Consider the following 16,072-nt stretch of genomic DNA (forward strand, 5'->3'; position numbering starts at 1 on the left):
ACTTCCACTTTCTAAAAAAATACTAAAAAATAATATATACTAGTTGGTGGTCTCTTTGGACCTTGGGTCCCCATTTTATGTCCCATTCCTTATACCGGCAGGACACTGCCCTTTAGCATTGTTCGCTCACATCGGGAAATGTTATCTATAATGGTATGTATGTTAATTTAACTTTTTTCCATCCCTAGAGGCACAGATGATGATCTTGGATTTTGGTAGACAGGCAATTTTTCCACATGTTGCATTAAAAACTCTTACATTTTAAGTGTGGCATCAGTGCATCTGCTATCGGCAGGGCATTTTCAATGGTTCTGTTCATTTTTGAGAAAAGAATCCTTTGCACTAGGTTAATGTTTCTTGCTGTGCTAACAGCATGATACATTAACATCACAAAATGCTGAAGTACAGCAAAAGATGGGCTATCAAGTGTTACTGTTGTTGCGATGTGTGAATATTCTTGGAAAGCCAAATCAGCATCATGAAATGATAGCCATGTTTTCCAGGAACTTCTCTTTCCAATACCAGAAAAGGATGAAGTGACACTACGCCCTGTGAAGGCATAGGAAAATGGTACCAGGTCTGGTATACCACACAGAAGTTTGGAATATAATTTATGAATAAGTCAATTACTATAAATGCTTCCCACTTCCATACTCTATCCACAGTTCTTCAATTGTAAAGAGTAGAAACACACAAAATCAACTATGTGTTTCTGGAAGTGTTTGGGAAATGGATTGCTGTCTTCATGGTGTTTATTTTCAGAAGATGCAGCTTCATGATTCAAGTTAACGACTTCTTCCAACTCTGAGATCAAGTTTGTGATTTCAGGATTTGCAATCAGCCATCTTTGTAATGCACTTTTATTACTACGAAGTGACAGTTTTGTAGCATCAGGTTTGACAAGTTTATTGTTTTGCTCATGGACTTGATTGTGAGTCATGCCTGAGAAGTTCCTTTGTGTTTCCTTCAGTGTTTCCTTTCTCAAATTCTTTGTACATCTGAGGATGAAGTTGTGAATATTGCCTTGGTATATGCTCTGAATATACACGAGAACTTCGAGTTCCATAGTTGTGTTCCAGTACTTTCACTGACCAAATTCCTATTGCATTCTTCTAGATCACTCAGAGAAGCTTTCTGTCATGTTCTCACTGTCATAAGCTAGCTGCTGAAGAATGTGAAGCCCTGTGAGACTCAGTTCATGAGCAAATCAACACCTTCAGGATGCTGTCTGCTCTTTCTGATGTCATAACTCCTGACTAGACTAGGTTTTTCACTCCAGCCACTATCATTTAACCACATTCTGCTCATTGAGATTACAGCCAGTTCTATATAGAGGTTTCCTAGCATGAAGAAGAACTTGTCTTCCCAATATAATTCAGGGTATCTCCACTTAATTTGATCAGCAATAGCATGCACTGGTTGGTCTGCAGTTATGACCAGTGTCTGTTTATGATTAATGTTGCTGAAAATTAGGGTTGCCAGTACTGTAGGGGATTCCCCACTGCCAGCCTCCCCACCACCACTAGTAACCTGGCCAGCAGGGGGAGGGGGAGGTGCAGGAAAAGCCCTCCTGTGGTGTTCTCCCAGCACAGCATTGTGTGACATATCTTCCAGGAGTGACGTCATTGCACAAGCTGTGGGAGTGCTCCTATGTTTCTCACCAGGCCAATTTGGGCCCAAAACGGTCTGATTCTTTAAGAATTGGCCTGGTGCAAAGTGTAGGAGTATTCCCACAGCCTGCACAATGATGTCACTCGCAGAACATGAGTGCTGCCCCCCCCACTGGGAGGGTAAAGGGATCTAGCAACCCTATTGAGAATCCACACACCTACATACTGAAGACAACAGTCTACCTGATCATGGACAGCTTAATGGCACTGTCTGATGAATCAATTTTGAAATTTGCTCACTTTCCTTTCTAACTTCAGCTGCCAAGATTGAACCAATATTGATGAATGTGGCTGCCAAGTTTGACAGCTGATCATTATTACTAAGAATATTCTGTCATTTAAAAGAATAATATATGAGCTAAAACCTTCAGTTGCATTCTAGTCTTCCTTCCCATTCATTATTCTTTGTGCTACTGAAGGGGAAACATGTCTGAGTTTCAATCATGTTGCAGTTTTTGTAGTGTATTTGATGTCAGTTCAAATCCAAATTGGTTACTAGATCATCTATACAGCAGCAACTTTTTGTTGTTTGCAGGCAGCCATCCACATCTTCCAGTACAGCTGGTGTCATACATTAGGTACCTGAAAGCAGCAGTCTGATGATTGTTCCAAATAGGTGGGTTTTAAGCAGGTTATTATCTCCTTGGTATATTTGAATGGCTAGAAATTTGAGTGTATCCATATTGACAGCTGCATGAGTTCACCAAACTGACCTTAGAACACATCATGGTTCCTATTAGGATAGGCAATGTCAATACCTGTGCTGCTGAAAAACTAAAACTCCCCCAAAAGAACAGAGACTTTACGGTTGGGTCATCTCATAGCCACAGCAGCAGCAACAGCATTAGAAGCTGGGGAGAGAGATCCCAGGCCAAACATTACCTTCCATGGGTTATTACAGTGGAAACAAGGTTGGAAAAATTCTAGTAATCAGCTTTGTAGAGAAACTGAGAAAGGATTTAACTTCTTATACACCCATTTGTTTCACATTCCTTTGAGCCTGTAGACTTTTCCAGCCCTGACTGACAGTCTCTTTAGTGTTCAACCAGACAAGCAAGCAGGTATGATTTCAAATTGCTTATCAGCTAAGTCTATACAGATGATATTCACAGAATGTAGCCTAGCTGGTTTTTTATTCTGTTAATATAATATGGAGAAGATGGGATATTGATATAAATAACAGATTTCCATTCCACACTAGAGCTCTTAAGTCAATCACATGGACTACCCTTTTGCTACACAGTTTCTTGATACACTCTGGGCCAATTATCACATTATGTTTTGGTCCATGGGAGTTTTATACATGTGTGTATTCTTTATAGTATACCTTGCTTTTCACATTGTTCTCTAATTTGGTAATCTTAGTTCTACTGCATCATTTACTGATGGTCTTATGCTGTCTGACTAACTGCATTATTTTATATCTTGTAATCTGCTTTGAATCTTTGTGAGAAAGGCAGAATATAAATAAAATAAATAAATAAGCATGCAGGAAGTAACATAAGAACAGTTTCCTTCAACATACATGTGAGCCAATACCCTCCTTGGTTTCTTGGTATGTTCTTCTACAGCCTGATAATTACTTCATACCAAGTATAAGTACTTCATTTTGAGTAAACGCTCAAGGTAAAACAAAGCAATATGAGTGTCAGCCCTGCACTGAATACCCAACAGAAAAAAATCCTGCTCTTTTTATCCATCTCTCCCTCAGCAATATTATCTCTGGAACACTGAAATCAAAAAGACATCCCCCCCTCCACCACACCAATTTTTACTGAGTTTTTGGAACTGGTCTTTGAAAGCACTGCTATCCAAAATATGAGTACACTCTTATGCACAATCAATTCCAGGGCTGGATTAATCATTCTGCGCTATACTCTGCAGAGTAAGCTTCTGCCAGATGAGGATTCTTGTAATACTTAAATTATTTGGGAGACTTCCCAATATGAAGAGCATATGCATCTTGTTGCTTTCATTGCAGTCTTTTAAAATTTCCCAGCAGTTCACAACATGGGTGCTATCATCACAAAAAAGGAAGCCAACAATGGCGGGGGCGGGGGGGGAATAGAATATTGGGAGCTTGCACAATTCTTTGTAGCACACAAGACAGTATTTATGGGCCTGTGTCCATGTTTGTATATGAATGCTGGGAAATTAGAAAGTGTTGCTCACAGATTTGGAACTGCGGAATATGACTTGCCTTGTCATCTTGCCATGGTCTATCCCACCTTATAAACACCAACAAGCTGTCTGTTCCCTGTTCTTGACCAGAGGATGCTCTGAGGAAAGTATGACTTGAAAGCCTATTTGTAAATACACTCTACAGCTATTGTGTTTAAGCCAAAGTTTGTGAGATTCAGAATTCAAATTAAAGTGTTTCTTGGGACAGAAACATAGACCTGTTGTGATGTCAGAGCAGGTGAGCCTATTTCATCAAGAGAGTTGTGACAAGTAAAGAAGACAAACAGATTCTATAAAAGGTCACATGGATTGTCAAACTAACAGAACATTTGCTAAAATATACCCATCACCTTAGCATCCAAGATACTTGACCATTTGTTGTGCCACAGGATATAAAAATATTACACATTTAAACAGCAGTTTTCTTAGCCACATCATGGAGGAGCAGCAATCCTAATGAGATACTGTTTTATTTTATTTTATTTTATTTCAAATTTGTAATTTACATATGGGAGCTCTTAAGAATATGTTCTCCTACATCATAGAATCACATGATAGTACACACATTTGTCTATAGCTGTGTATACAATTATGTCAAACATGAGCCAGCCATTTTTATCATCATGCCAAAAGGAAACCCACAACCACAGGACTTAATGCAGCTGTATCCAAGTGCTGCTTCAGTGTATGTTGACCTTTTCCCATACATTTGTGAGCCTACATACATGAGCATGTGAAAAAAAGAGAAGCAGGCACAGATAAATTGACTTCCTCATATTTTATTCTAACTGCGTCTTTCAGGGTTTTTTTCTGGTATGGAAGAGAACTACAGGGGAATAAATAGGCAGTGGAGATGTTTTCTGTGGTTAAAAAGAAAAATAAGCGGGTTGGATTGAGCCAGCTTTTTCACTCCATCTTGTCCAGTTTCCCTCCATACTACCACCCCCATCCCACTTGGCTTTTGTACACGCAGATCCCTCAGTTCTTAGCATAATATTTTTGGTTGGTCAAACAGGATCCTTCCTTCCTTTTTCAAAAGCAGAAAAGCTGATTGGATCCAACAAAGTAAAATGAAAGCAGAAAAGTGACATTGAAATTATAAACAAAATGCCTACATTAGTAGGAAATACAGTGGTGGAAAGTGCCATTGGGTCAAAGCTGACTTATGACAACCCCTGCTGGGGTTTTCAAGACAAGGGGGTTTGCTATTGCCTGCCTCTGCATAGCAACCTTGGTCTTCCTTAGAGATCTCCCATCCAACTACTAACCAAGGCTGATCCTTGCTTAGCAAGACCAGGCTTGCCTGGGCTCTCCCAAGTCAGAGCATAAACATAATAATCAATTATTTGAATCTGGAGCTACATAATGAATGATGTGCCTTGCAAATACCAGTTTCAAGAACTGTTTTATCAAATGTAAATTTCCACTTACTCTGACTAAATTAAACTCTAGCCACTGGATAAAATGGCATAGATTAATTGTTGCAATTTACTAACAGCACAGTAGATGGTGCTGAAAGACAAGTTCAGTTCCGAAATAGTTCCTTTCAGTTCCAAGATACTTTCATCCCAACATTATGGAGCAATCTAGTCCTTACAGTTCGTTCATTTTCTGGACCTGACAGCCCAACAGTGAGCTGTTCATATAAAGCAGTAACTTATACTTGAAACACAGTGAATGCTCACACATACTGTAGCTACTTGAATAAAAAGGAGTCTTGTGGCACCTTAAACACTAGCAAGAATTGTATCATCAGATGGCGAAGGCACATGACAGCTTTATGCAAGAATCCAAATGTGTCAGTCTTTAAGCTGCCCACAAAAACTCTTATTTCCTTTTCCTGTAACAAACGTACAGTGCAATCCTAAGCAGATATATGGCTTCCAAAGCTCTGCTACTCTGTGACCTCTGTAGGATGGCATACGTACTTGCTTTAAGCTACCACAAACTATGTGATCTAATGGCTACAGCCAAGCCCTAAAGTACAAATGCATTTGTTTCGATTCCTGGGTAGGGACTCATGCAAATAAAAGATTCTAGGATCTATACCCATTTGGTTTTACAAATCCATTCATGCACTAAAATGCATGGAAGGAAATTGTAAGTTAAGGCTCCTGTGTTGTTTTTGACTTGGGTTCCATGCACCCACTAAATCCCCTTAGTCTTTCAGTCTTATTTCTCCTTTTCTGCAAGGTGAGCGGGCACTAAAAGCTGGGATCAGTGTTATACCAATGTTTAATATATTCTTGCAAGCATTGCACTGACAGAACAGTCTCTTGTGAAGCCCAGTTTGTACCTGTTCAATCAATAAAAAAGCTGTTATCCAGGCATTTTCTGAAAATTAGGCTTCCATACTTAGTTATTCTTTGATTGTAAATTCTTAATTAATTAATTTAAAGCAAAGCCAATCCAGTCATATGCATATTTCACAACCCAGGGCATCCTACCTCAAGGGAAGAGGAGTGGAGCAGGGGCATAGTCCTAAAGAGGGCAGCCACCCAGTGGATGAACTGGGAAGAGAGCCAGGTGGGGCAGCAACAGCAAGGAAGGAGCAGCCAGAAGGAAGGCCTGCCAGTAATAGCTTCCTGTGGAAAAAAGGACTACTCTGAGGGGAAGAGCTTGCTTGAGAGTTAGAGCAGGGAGGGGCCAAGGGAAGAAGGATAAAAAGCCTCAGCTGGGGGCAGTGAGGAGGCAGTTGGTTGAAGATTAGGAGAGGCAGGCTTGGGCCTTTGCAGACAGGAACATAGACTGTTTCCTGAAGCATTAGAGGTTGGTGTTTCTGGTCAAGAAGACAGCCAGGAGGAACCTTGCTCAGCTTACCCAAGCAAATGGATTACTCCCTGGCTTAATTGTGCAGTGGCCAGGGCAGGAACTTAAGGACCTAGAATGAAGACCCAGATGGGGAAAGTGGCCCTAGCAGCCAGATGTATGCAGTAGTGGGTGAGGTATTGTGAGCTGGCAGGGCCACAGGGTGGGGGTGGATCTTGGGAGTTGGCAGTGTACAAGAGTTATGCCATTAAAGTGGAAGCTACATAGTTCTGGTGTATGGGCTTAGCTCTGGCCATGAGGAGAAATGATGGCCCCTGGCCCTGGGGATCTCACAGTCAGTTTATTCATGAACATAGGATATACATTTTCCTTTCTTGTACTAACTTGTATGTTGCTTCCTGACAATGGAAAATCAAAGAGTCCAGTAGCACCTTTAAGACTAACCATTGCTTATTTTTGGAAAAAACAGACACCCCCACCAATCTCACGCTGGCTGTCAAAAGTATGGGATCAACTTATCATAGATAAAATAACAGATAATTTAACCAGCAAAGTACACAAATCCAACTATGAAAAATGGTGGCATTTCTTAGATTACGTTGACAGAACAGAAGCAAATCCTCCAAACCATCTATATCAGAAAATTCTTGATAGTTAGGTATAAGATAAGTTGTTTCACTAGACTCTGTATACTATTTCTAACTGTAATGACTGCAAATAATAGTATTCTGTTATCAATTTCTCTATGTAAAACATCTTATTGTTATTTCTATACCTTACCCTTTGTATTTACTGTTTATGTGATGTTTGAAGTTGTTTACTGTTATGTTGATTTATAAAATTTAATTAAAAAAAAAGACTAACCAATTTTATAAGCTTTCGAGAATCAAGTTCTCAAAGAATCAAAGAGAACTTGATTCTCAAAAGCTTATAAAATTTGTTAGTCTTAAAGTTGCTACTGGACTCTTTTTGATTTTGCTACCACAGACTAACACGGCTAACTCCTCTGCATCCTGACAATGGAGACACTCACCTGAATGGCTGGCTGACTGCAGTCTCATCTCCATCTGCTTTCAGCACTTATCAACCTTGTTGCCTGCATAAACACCCCATCACTGCAGTCGAAGTCCTAAACATTATAAGGAAAGTGGTGAGTGTATATGTGTGGGTGGGATGCATAGCCACCTATCCACTGCCCCTATGGTATCCTCAATTTCAGGATAAATGCATGGAGTCTTAAGCTGTAAGTGAGCACAATACGTGAGTGTGTATCATTTATGTGGCATAGAAATTGGCAGGAATCTTAATTTAAAATTTTCATGCTTTGGGGGCACAAGTGAATTTGTAACAGCCTTTTTACATTATCAAAAAGATTTTTGATCTTGGAACTGTCATTTTTAAAAAAAGAAGAAGAAGAAAGAAAGAAAAGTATGTTGAATTGCACTTCTACAGAAGCATTAACTTTTATATAATTTCTAAACACGAGATAATTATACATACATGTTGCAAATTGGGAAACTTGTACCTGTCAGGTTTCTGTCTTTTCACTAAGTACTACACAAGACTACTGTTTTCATGTATCAGTGGTTTCAAGAATTTTTCTCCTGTACCCGGAGATGCAGAGCTGGGTCAGAGAATGCAGGCCAGAAAACAGTTTGCAGATGGTAGCTCTGGCATGAAGTGTCCTCCTCAGTCAGACAGAGAATATTAGTCTGGTTCCTTGTCCCTCTCATTGTATGATTCTTATATTACTGTGATTCCAAAACCTGGTGTCTAAAGAAGGGAGTTCTGACACTCAAAAGCTTGCACTCTGAAAATCTTGTTGGTCTCTTTAAGATACCACTGGACAGAAATCCTGTTGTTAAATCAGGTAGAAATTCAAAGTTACATATTTAGCAAGTGGTTGGGTAAAGTGGACCTATGAAATATCTTCTTGGACATTTTCTATACTTGTTAGTATGCTGAATTTTGCATAGTTTTTTTAAATTATATTCCTTATAAAATCAAGATGATTTGTCTTCTCTGTATGATATTTGGTAAGGGGGTCTATTGGATGAAGAATAGAAACATTCCATATTTGACAAAAATTGAATGCAACATTTTTATTTTCCTGTTCAACTAATCAGAAGCTACATTCCATTGTTCCCACATCCTAAATAAAATGGCTGTTCACCAGCAACAGCAGGACCACTCAGGGACTAGTTTCTGCAATACACTCCAGTGCCACCTCTGTCCCCTGTCAACATAGGCAACATTAAGCAGGATCTAACAGACAATAATCAGCAATGTCCTTCTATCGTTTATGTTGAACATATAGGCCCTATGTATAAACTATCCTATTTTCCATAAATATATCTATTCCTGTTGTTTGAAAGCCATCTAAGGTACAGCCATCAACATTACTTATGGTAATGTAATGAATTTAATTATATATTCTGAGAGTCGTTTTCATCCTGTGAGTAGTTTTCATCTAAGATAGTAGCCATCACTGTATCTTGTGATAACGAATTCCACAAATTATGTGTTGTGTGAGTATTATTATTTAAACTGTACCACTGATGTAGAATGCGCTTCACAGAGTTACAGCAACTCAAACAAGTAATGAGTTCCCTTCCTTGAGGTGCTTACCATCTAAATATAAACATTTTAGAACTTTCATTTTGTCACCTTGCATTCCAGTACCTCAGGGAAATGTAACTCTCCACAAGGGTGCACACACTTGCAAGCACATGCATACATCCCCTTCCCATAATCTTAATAGTCAAGTTTAACTGGGTGATGTCAAATTCTAATATTATGAGCTGGGGGATAAATATTTCTTCCCACTTTTCCACATTCTGTTTAAAGTTGTATTAATCTTTATAACAGCACCTCTTTAGCCAGTTTAAAAATCTAAAATACAGGACAGTTGAACCTCCCAAAGAATCTTTTTAAGTGCTAAAGAGCTCATTCACAGGACAGTGTAAGCTGTGCCATTGTTAATAGCCTTTCAGCCACAGGGCTATGGAAACAGACTGTATGAAAACCACCCACGGCATGCTCCCCTCCACATGTGGAGCTTTGCATAGACAATTGAAACCCTCCCTGTACAAGCAGTTGTTATGGGTGATTTGTGTGTGTGAGAAAGAAAAAGAGAGGGGAGAGGGAGAGATTAAAAGATCTTGGGCTTTCTCTTTTGCTTCCCCTTATGCCTAGAAGTCTCTCTCTCTAAACACTTTCTCAGTGCCACCCCACCCCTCAGTTTAAAAACCCACCTTATCTGGAACAGCTTCCTGGAGGCATCTGCTGAAGCATCATCAAGGTTATGGTCTAGATGGGCCCTTGAGACTACTCTGGCGGGGCTCTTCCTATGTGGCAATGTGGATGAAAGTCCATGCTCTCCCGGCTTCAAACGGCGGGCGACGCAGACGGCAGTGCCACAGAGCGGTTAGCCTTGGGTTGCTCCTGTCATCTCCCCACCCGCCGGGCAGAGAAGAGCCTCGGCTCAGCCAGTCGCGAATGACAATCTACAGGTGCGCTAAGCCGTCCCTGCCCAGCCTCGTCGTCCCACACAGGTAAGGCAGAGGGGGCGGAAAGGGCAGCGCCCTCTCCATCTAGGGCAAGAGCGACAGGCGCCTCCTAAGAAGGAAGAGTCAAAACCGCCACACGCGGAAGTCCTCTCATCTCGACCGGTCTGGAGTTGACGAAACTCGAGAGAAAGAGAGGCTTGAGAGGGTGCCCCCCCGCCCCGCACGCACACACCCGGGACGATCTCAGATTGAGCCTCTGAGTGGCGAGAATCGCAGGCGAGAGCTCCGTGCCTAGGACGGACCTTTTCGCACGAGGCAGGAAAAAAAGAGGGAGCCGCGCCGGTTTCTTTCCACCATGCAGGTAAGGCAAATGCGCTCCTTCGTGCGATTTATAGCCAAGCTTTCTGGACAGCCTGTACTTTGCACGCGGGCTTGACGTTCCTTTCATACTCCCGCGGTCTGCGTCTTGACTGTATTTGATCGCTCACGATCGTATCTCGAACGAGCCTTGCCTTTCCCCAGCACACAATGTGATTGGACGGGAGAAACCGGTGCAGTCTCTCCGCGCCGACCGTGGCTAAGTTTTCTGTACGGCCTGAAGGTGGCTAAGGCTGCTGTACGCTTTAAGAGGTGGTACGGCAGTCTTTGGAAAGAACAAGATCTGATTAATATTCGGATTGCCAGCAACGATCTTAAAGACAGGTGTCAGATTTTCAGACCGCCATCGACTTCCGACTTGTGGTGCACGCTCAGTTTCGGTGGCAGAACCTCTTTCGGTAGAATGGATTACACCGCTTCAAACAGCAAACGGTGGATTGAGGTTTTGAATCTTTTTTCACTTACGCAAATAGCATCCTAGCACACAGCCTGTAGAAAGTTTCTAACCCCCTCCCTTTTGTTTACAATGTTGGTTTTCTGTTTCCAGGGAGTCTTAACATAAGGGACATACGATCGTGACACTCTGCCTCTAATCTGATGAGATACAGACTAAACCATTCTGCCACTTCAGTTTTCTACCATCTTCCGGGATCATTCTCTTGCATGTGTGAATCACATAGGTGCTAGTTACCATGATCATTGACATATAACATGGCTGAATTTTCTGCTCTTTAAAAGAATATATACATTTAAAAAACACCACATTTTACAAATGTGTTAAATTGGTTACAAAGATATAAGGGCCTCTATTTTTTCTCATGAATAATAAAAATTGATTACATGTAAAATTGTTCATATATTTATGTAAATCAAACATTTTCAAAATTAATGTAATGCCTCAGCTAGGTAGTTCATGATAGTCATTGCTTTTTTTTCCTTTTAAAAATAAAAGACGTGCCAATATTCATGATGTTCTCTTGTCTCAGCCCAAGTCCTAAATGCCCAAGAGGTGCCTGTACTCCATATGGGTGCATGCCCCTGAAAAAAACAACAACCTGATTTTAGTTAATCATTTGTATCAGCAATACTTAAATTTTCAAGACACTTTTCAATATGTATGTTTGTCCTCAGAAGAATGTGAGGCTCTTATTGGGGAACTGTTATTATCAATCAATATTTGTTCCAGTGTTCTTGATACCGAAATAAGCTGATTAGAGAAGCTTTAAGGAATGTTTCATGTGCATATCCCTTAATTTGAGTGACTTTGCCAGTGTCACGGTGTTTAAAGAAGGGAAATTACAAGACTGTTTGTTAAATTGAAGTGTACCCTGACCCTAAGCTTCTTTACTCAGGAGCAAATCCCAATGAATTCAATGGGGCTCATTCTCAAATAAGTGGGCAAAGGCTGCAGCTTCAAATTATCACTTGGAATAAGCTACAATAATATCTAAACAGTTTTTAGCTGATTAAAAATTAAAATGGCAGACTTAATTGGGTGACACCTCTAATTTTGGTTAGGTTATCAGAGACAGATGTGAACACATACAAATAGTGCTAATTGCCAATGCAAATAAAGTTTCCCAACAGTCACATTTCTCCAGGCTGGGGTGGGAGCCTGCAGTGTTGCATGGGAAGGGGGAGGAGGAAGGCATTGTTTACCATAGTTTATGTATATGGGCAAGATTTTCTCAGCCTGATAGGAAGATACCAAGAGAGTTGCAAAACAGCTTAAGCCCATATTTCTTACTTTCATTAATGGCTCTAGTCTTTACCACATGAGCATTTGCACACAAGCCTTTTGCTTAAAAGGAAAAATTGACAATCATTCTGAATCTGATCAGGTATCTGATGAAGAGAACTTGATTCTCGAAAGCTTATGCTATAATAAAATTGGTTAGTCTTAAAGGTGCTACTGGACTCTTTTTGATCAGAGGAAGCAATTTGCTGAGAGAATCACAGATAAAGGAGTTATTTCAAACTGGAGCATAGTCATAGGAACCCCGGGAACTGTAGTTCTGTGATAAAGTGAAGGAACTGCCATACACTCATCAAACGACAGTGTATAGAATTCATTGATGAAAAACTACAAGAGTTAAAATGTATAAAACTGACACGTTTGAAATAAAGAAAGATGCTTCAGGCTTCTTACAAGTTATTTTTTATAGTGATCCATGGATAAAAAAAACACTTGATGAAATGGTTTGTAGAATTAAACAACATTTAATTGTGATTAAACAGCATTTATATTTCTACCACTGAAAGCCTTTTTAACATTTATTTATTTATGTTATTTATAGTCCACCTTTCTCACTGAGACTCAGTGTGGATTACACAGTGTGAGATTAGTACATAAAAAATGCCATAGGGTAAATAAACACAATTTTACATTGCATTAACACTAATTCTGTCTAAACCCTTTCAATCCCTAGCTTGCAAACAAACTAGCTGTAACTGTTAGTTTTATTTGGAGATATTTGCAGATTAATTAATTGAACAATGCTGAGTACAGATTAAGAAAATCTTTCTTCCACTGACATTTTTAAAAAGTCACATTGCATGCTATCTAGAGATTGTGCCTTGGTTCTGGGCCACTTTATTTAATTATTAATTTAAGCATATATAAACTGTTTTTCTCAAAATGGCTTACAATACCAAAAATACAAAGTAAACAAGCAGGAGAAGAAAAGTACAAGCATACACTTAAGAGTTTGCAGCTGACCAAAACCCACAGCTTTGTCTGCTGTTGTGCATTTTTCTAACACATGATGTTATAGTACCTGATGATGCTTAGTGCTGTCCAGGGCTTTTTTTCAGCAGGAACGCAGGGGAACGGAGTTCCAGAACCTCTTGAAAATGGTCACATGGCCGATGGCCCCGCCCCCTGATCTCCAGACAGAGGGGAGTTGAGATTGCCCTCTGTGCCACCGAGTGGAGGGCAATCTTAACTCCCCTCTGTCTGGAGATCAGGGGGCAGGGCCACCAGCCATGTGACCATTTTCTCTGAGGGCAACCCACTGAGTTCCACCACCTCTTTTCCCAGAAAAAAAGCTCTGGTGCTGTCTAATGGCTGCAGTTCACACCACTCCTAGAAGCACAACTGAAGTCACAATTTTAGCAGTTGACAACCCTATTTGTTGCAATTAAAAGAAATTTGTTTGGTTGAAGAGACCTGTCTTCAAGTGTGTGCTCAGCAAAGAAAGCAAAAGTCAGGCTAGCTAACTTCACACCAGATATTCTTCATCACTGGGATGTTGTAACGAGAAAGGAAGAGAGCAAATTTATTAACTTTATTAAGAGTTAACAATGAGGGGAAAACCCCCAAAAGGTGAGAGGCTGGAGTGGAGGTACCACCCAACATTTTAAATCCAACCAAAACTCTTTATTTTAGTGACAATAAACTCAAGAAAAGGGAACTGATAGCCAAACAGCTCTATACTCCTGCCCTACACACAACAACAATAAAACTTGAGCATTCTGAAAAAGCCAGAGTTCAATTACAAGGTAAGACTCAGGTGGTGAACTCAGACAGAGAGCTGAGGTGGTAAAACCTTTTCCTTGAGATGGTGAGCTTGAGATGAAAGATTTCCCCAGTAATTTTAATGTAAAGGAGCTTGTTGGCTAATGCACAGCTAACACTTGTTTTATGGGAAAATAATGGTATTTAATCCCACAAATCCACTTGAATGCATGAAGCCCCCTTATACTGAGTCAGACCATTGGTCTATCAATGTCAGTATTATCTACTTTGATTGGCACTGGCTTTCCAAGGTCTCACGTACTACCACCTGGTCATTTTAGCTGAAGATGCCAGCAATTGAATCTGGGACCATGCAAAGCAGATTGCCATTGAGTCATGGCCTAACCCCCTTTTGTAATATTACAAATACACATGTATGATTGATAAACATAACACATATGACAACTTAAACATATGTTTGTCGTGCATATATATTTGTAGCATTTACTCCTGATTTTCTTGGCAATCAATCCACAAATATTGGAATTGGTTTGGGCACAGTTCTTATGCACATCCCTCTGCATTTTTACAGTGGGGAGTTGGTTTATTTTCTTCTACATGTGCCTTAAATAATCAGGATTTTCAAGGGAGAGTGCTGTTGTCATTGGTGGTGTCATTGGTGGTATTGCAGCACACACACATTCTTTTTTCATGTGTGCTTATATTGATATAAAGGCTGGATTTTTAAAAAGATTGAAAATGAACACATGCTTAGCATCCCATAAAGAGGGGCAAAGAGAAAGAGTGAGGAGGCTCCACAGACACAACACAAGGCTGCTTGTGGCAGGGGGAGGATTCCTGGGCAGTGGGGCTGCAGCTGGCTATTAGGGAACGTCAGTGCTAGCCCACACCCATGCCTGCCTCTCTTTGCATGAGGAGGCCCAAAAGGGGAGCAGATCTGTCACCCATATCCCACAGTCCAAACCAAAGTACTCCGCCAGGGAGGGCCAACCCCAAGTGAGCAGGCGTGGGCCGGCACTGGGGCAAAATGACCTCTGTTGAATGGCACCTGAAGCAGTGGTGACTGGCTGCCATGCAAAGAGGCAGTCCACGTCAACCAAGGCACAAAGAGCCTGCTGAACATGCAAAGCCACACGGAGCACAGCTTTGCCTTGGTGGAGGCTCCCTCTTTCACTCACACCATATCTTCTCCATATGGTTGCAGGCTCAGTACAGGAAACCATCAGCTTAGAGCTGTTACCTTTTGCCCCTTTCCTCCCCCATTGATTTTTTAACCGCAATCTCGCTCTCTTTTATGCATGCTCTCTCTCTCTCTTTGTCTCTCTCTTTCTCACACATACAGACTGCAGAACTGCAACAGGGACCACCCCTCCCCCCTCCAATAATGCCTTGTTAAATTGCTGAAAAGACATTTTGGGAGCTTATATCAATAAAAGGGTTTAATTTTTTTTAAAGATTGAAAAAGAAACCAGTCATTCTCAGGGTGGAATGGATATCAGAGAGCGAATAGTTTGACGATGACAACAGTTCCATCATCAAAAAGTAGGTTGGAAGCAGGTGGGATTTAAGGTTCCCAGCCCCTTGCTCAGGGTGTAAATGCCCCCCACCTGCTGCCCCCCACCTAGGGCTTCCAGGTACCCTGGTGGGGTGGATCAACCCACTTCCAGCCTCTGCCCCCAACACCACTCACCTGGCTGGGGGGCGAGCAGGGGAACAGGCCTCCCAGGCACACTCCTGACACAGCACAACAACGTCACTCTCAGGAGTGATTGCGCAGGCCTCAAGAGTGCTCCCACACTCCTGGGGCTGATTCTTTAAGAGAAAAAGAAGGCAAGTGCCTCTTACCAGGAGGGTAAGAGGAACTGCCAATCCTACCCCCTCCCATGCTCACTTGGCTAGTGGGGGGTGGGAATTGTTGGGAGGCTGGTTGGAGATCACAGAGCACAAAAAAATATGGCATACACATGCTCCAGAGGCCTCTGTTGATGTCACTTCTAGTTTAACATGAAAGCGATGGAAGCTCAGCGGGGCCAAATTGGCTCCAAAACATAGCAAAATTGCTGTCTGGGGTTGATTTGACCCTGCGG

At 41.2% G+C, this 16,072-nt stretch overlaps 1 protein-coding gene across 1 annotated transcript in view; it reads left to right on the forward strand.

Annotated features, from left to right (window-relative positions):
• Positions 1-10,270: 10,270 nt before the first annotated feature.
• Positions 10,271-16,072, forward strand: part of ANO9 (anoctamin 9) — a 63,314-nt gene continuing 57,512 nt past the window's right edge. The window contains exon 1 of the mRNA XM_054972877.1: positions 10,271-10,490. Within this exon, the coding sequence (XP_054828852.1) occupies positions 10,485-10,490 (6 nt within the window). The 5' untranslated portion in view covers positions 10,271-10,484. The remainder of the gene's footprint in view (positions 10,491-16,072) is intronic.

This window comes from Eublepharis macularius, chromosome 2 (assembly GCF_028583425.1).
Source record: "Eublepharis macularius isolate TG4126 chromosome 2, MPM_Emac_v1.0, whole genome shotgun sequence".
NCBI lineage: Eukaryota > Metazoa > Chordata > Lepidosauria > Squamata > Eublepharidae > Eublepharis > Eublepharis macularius.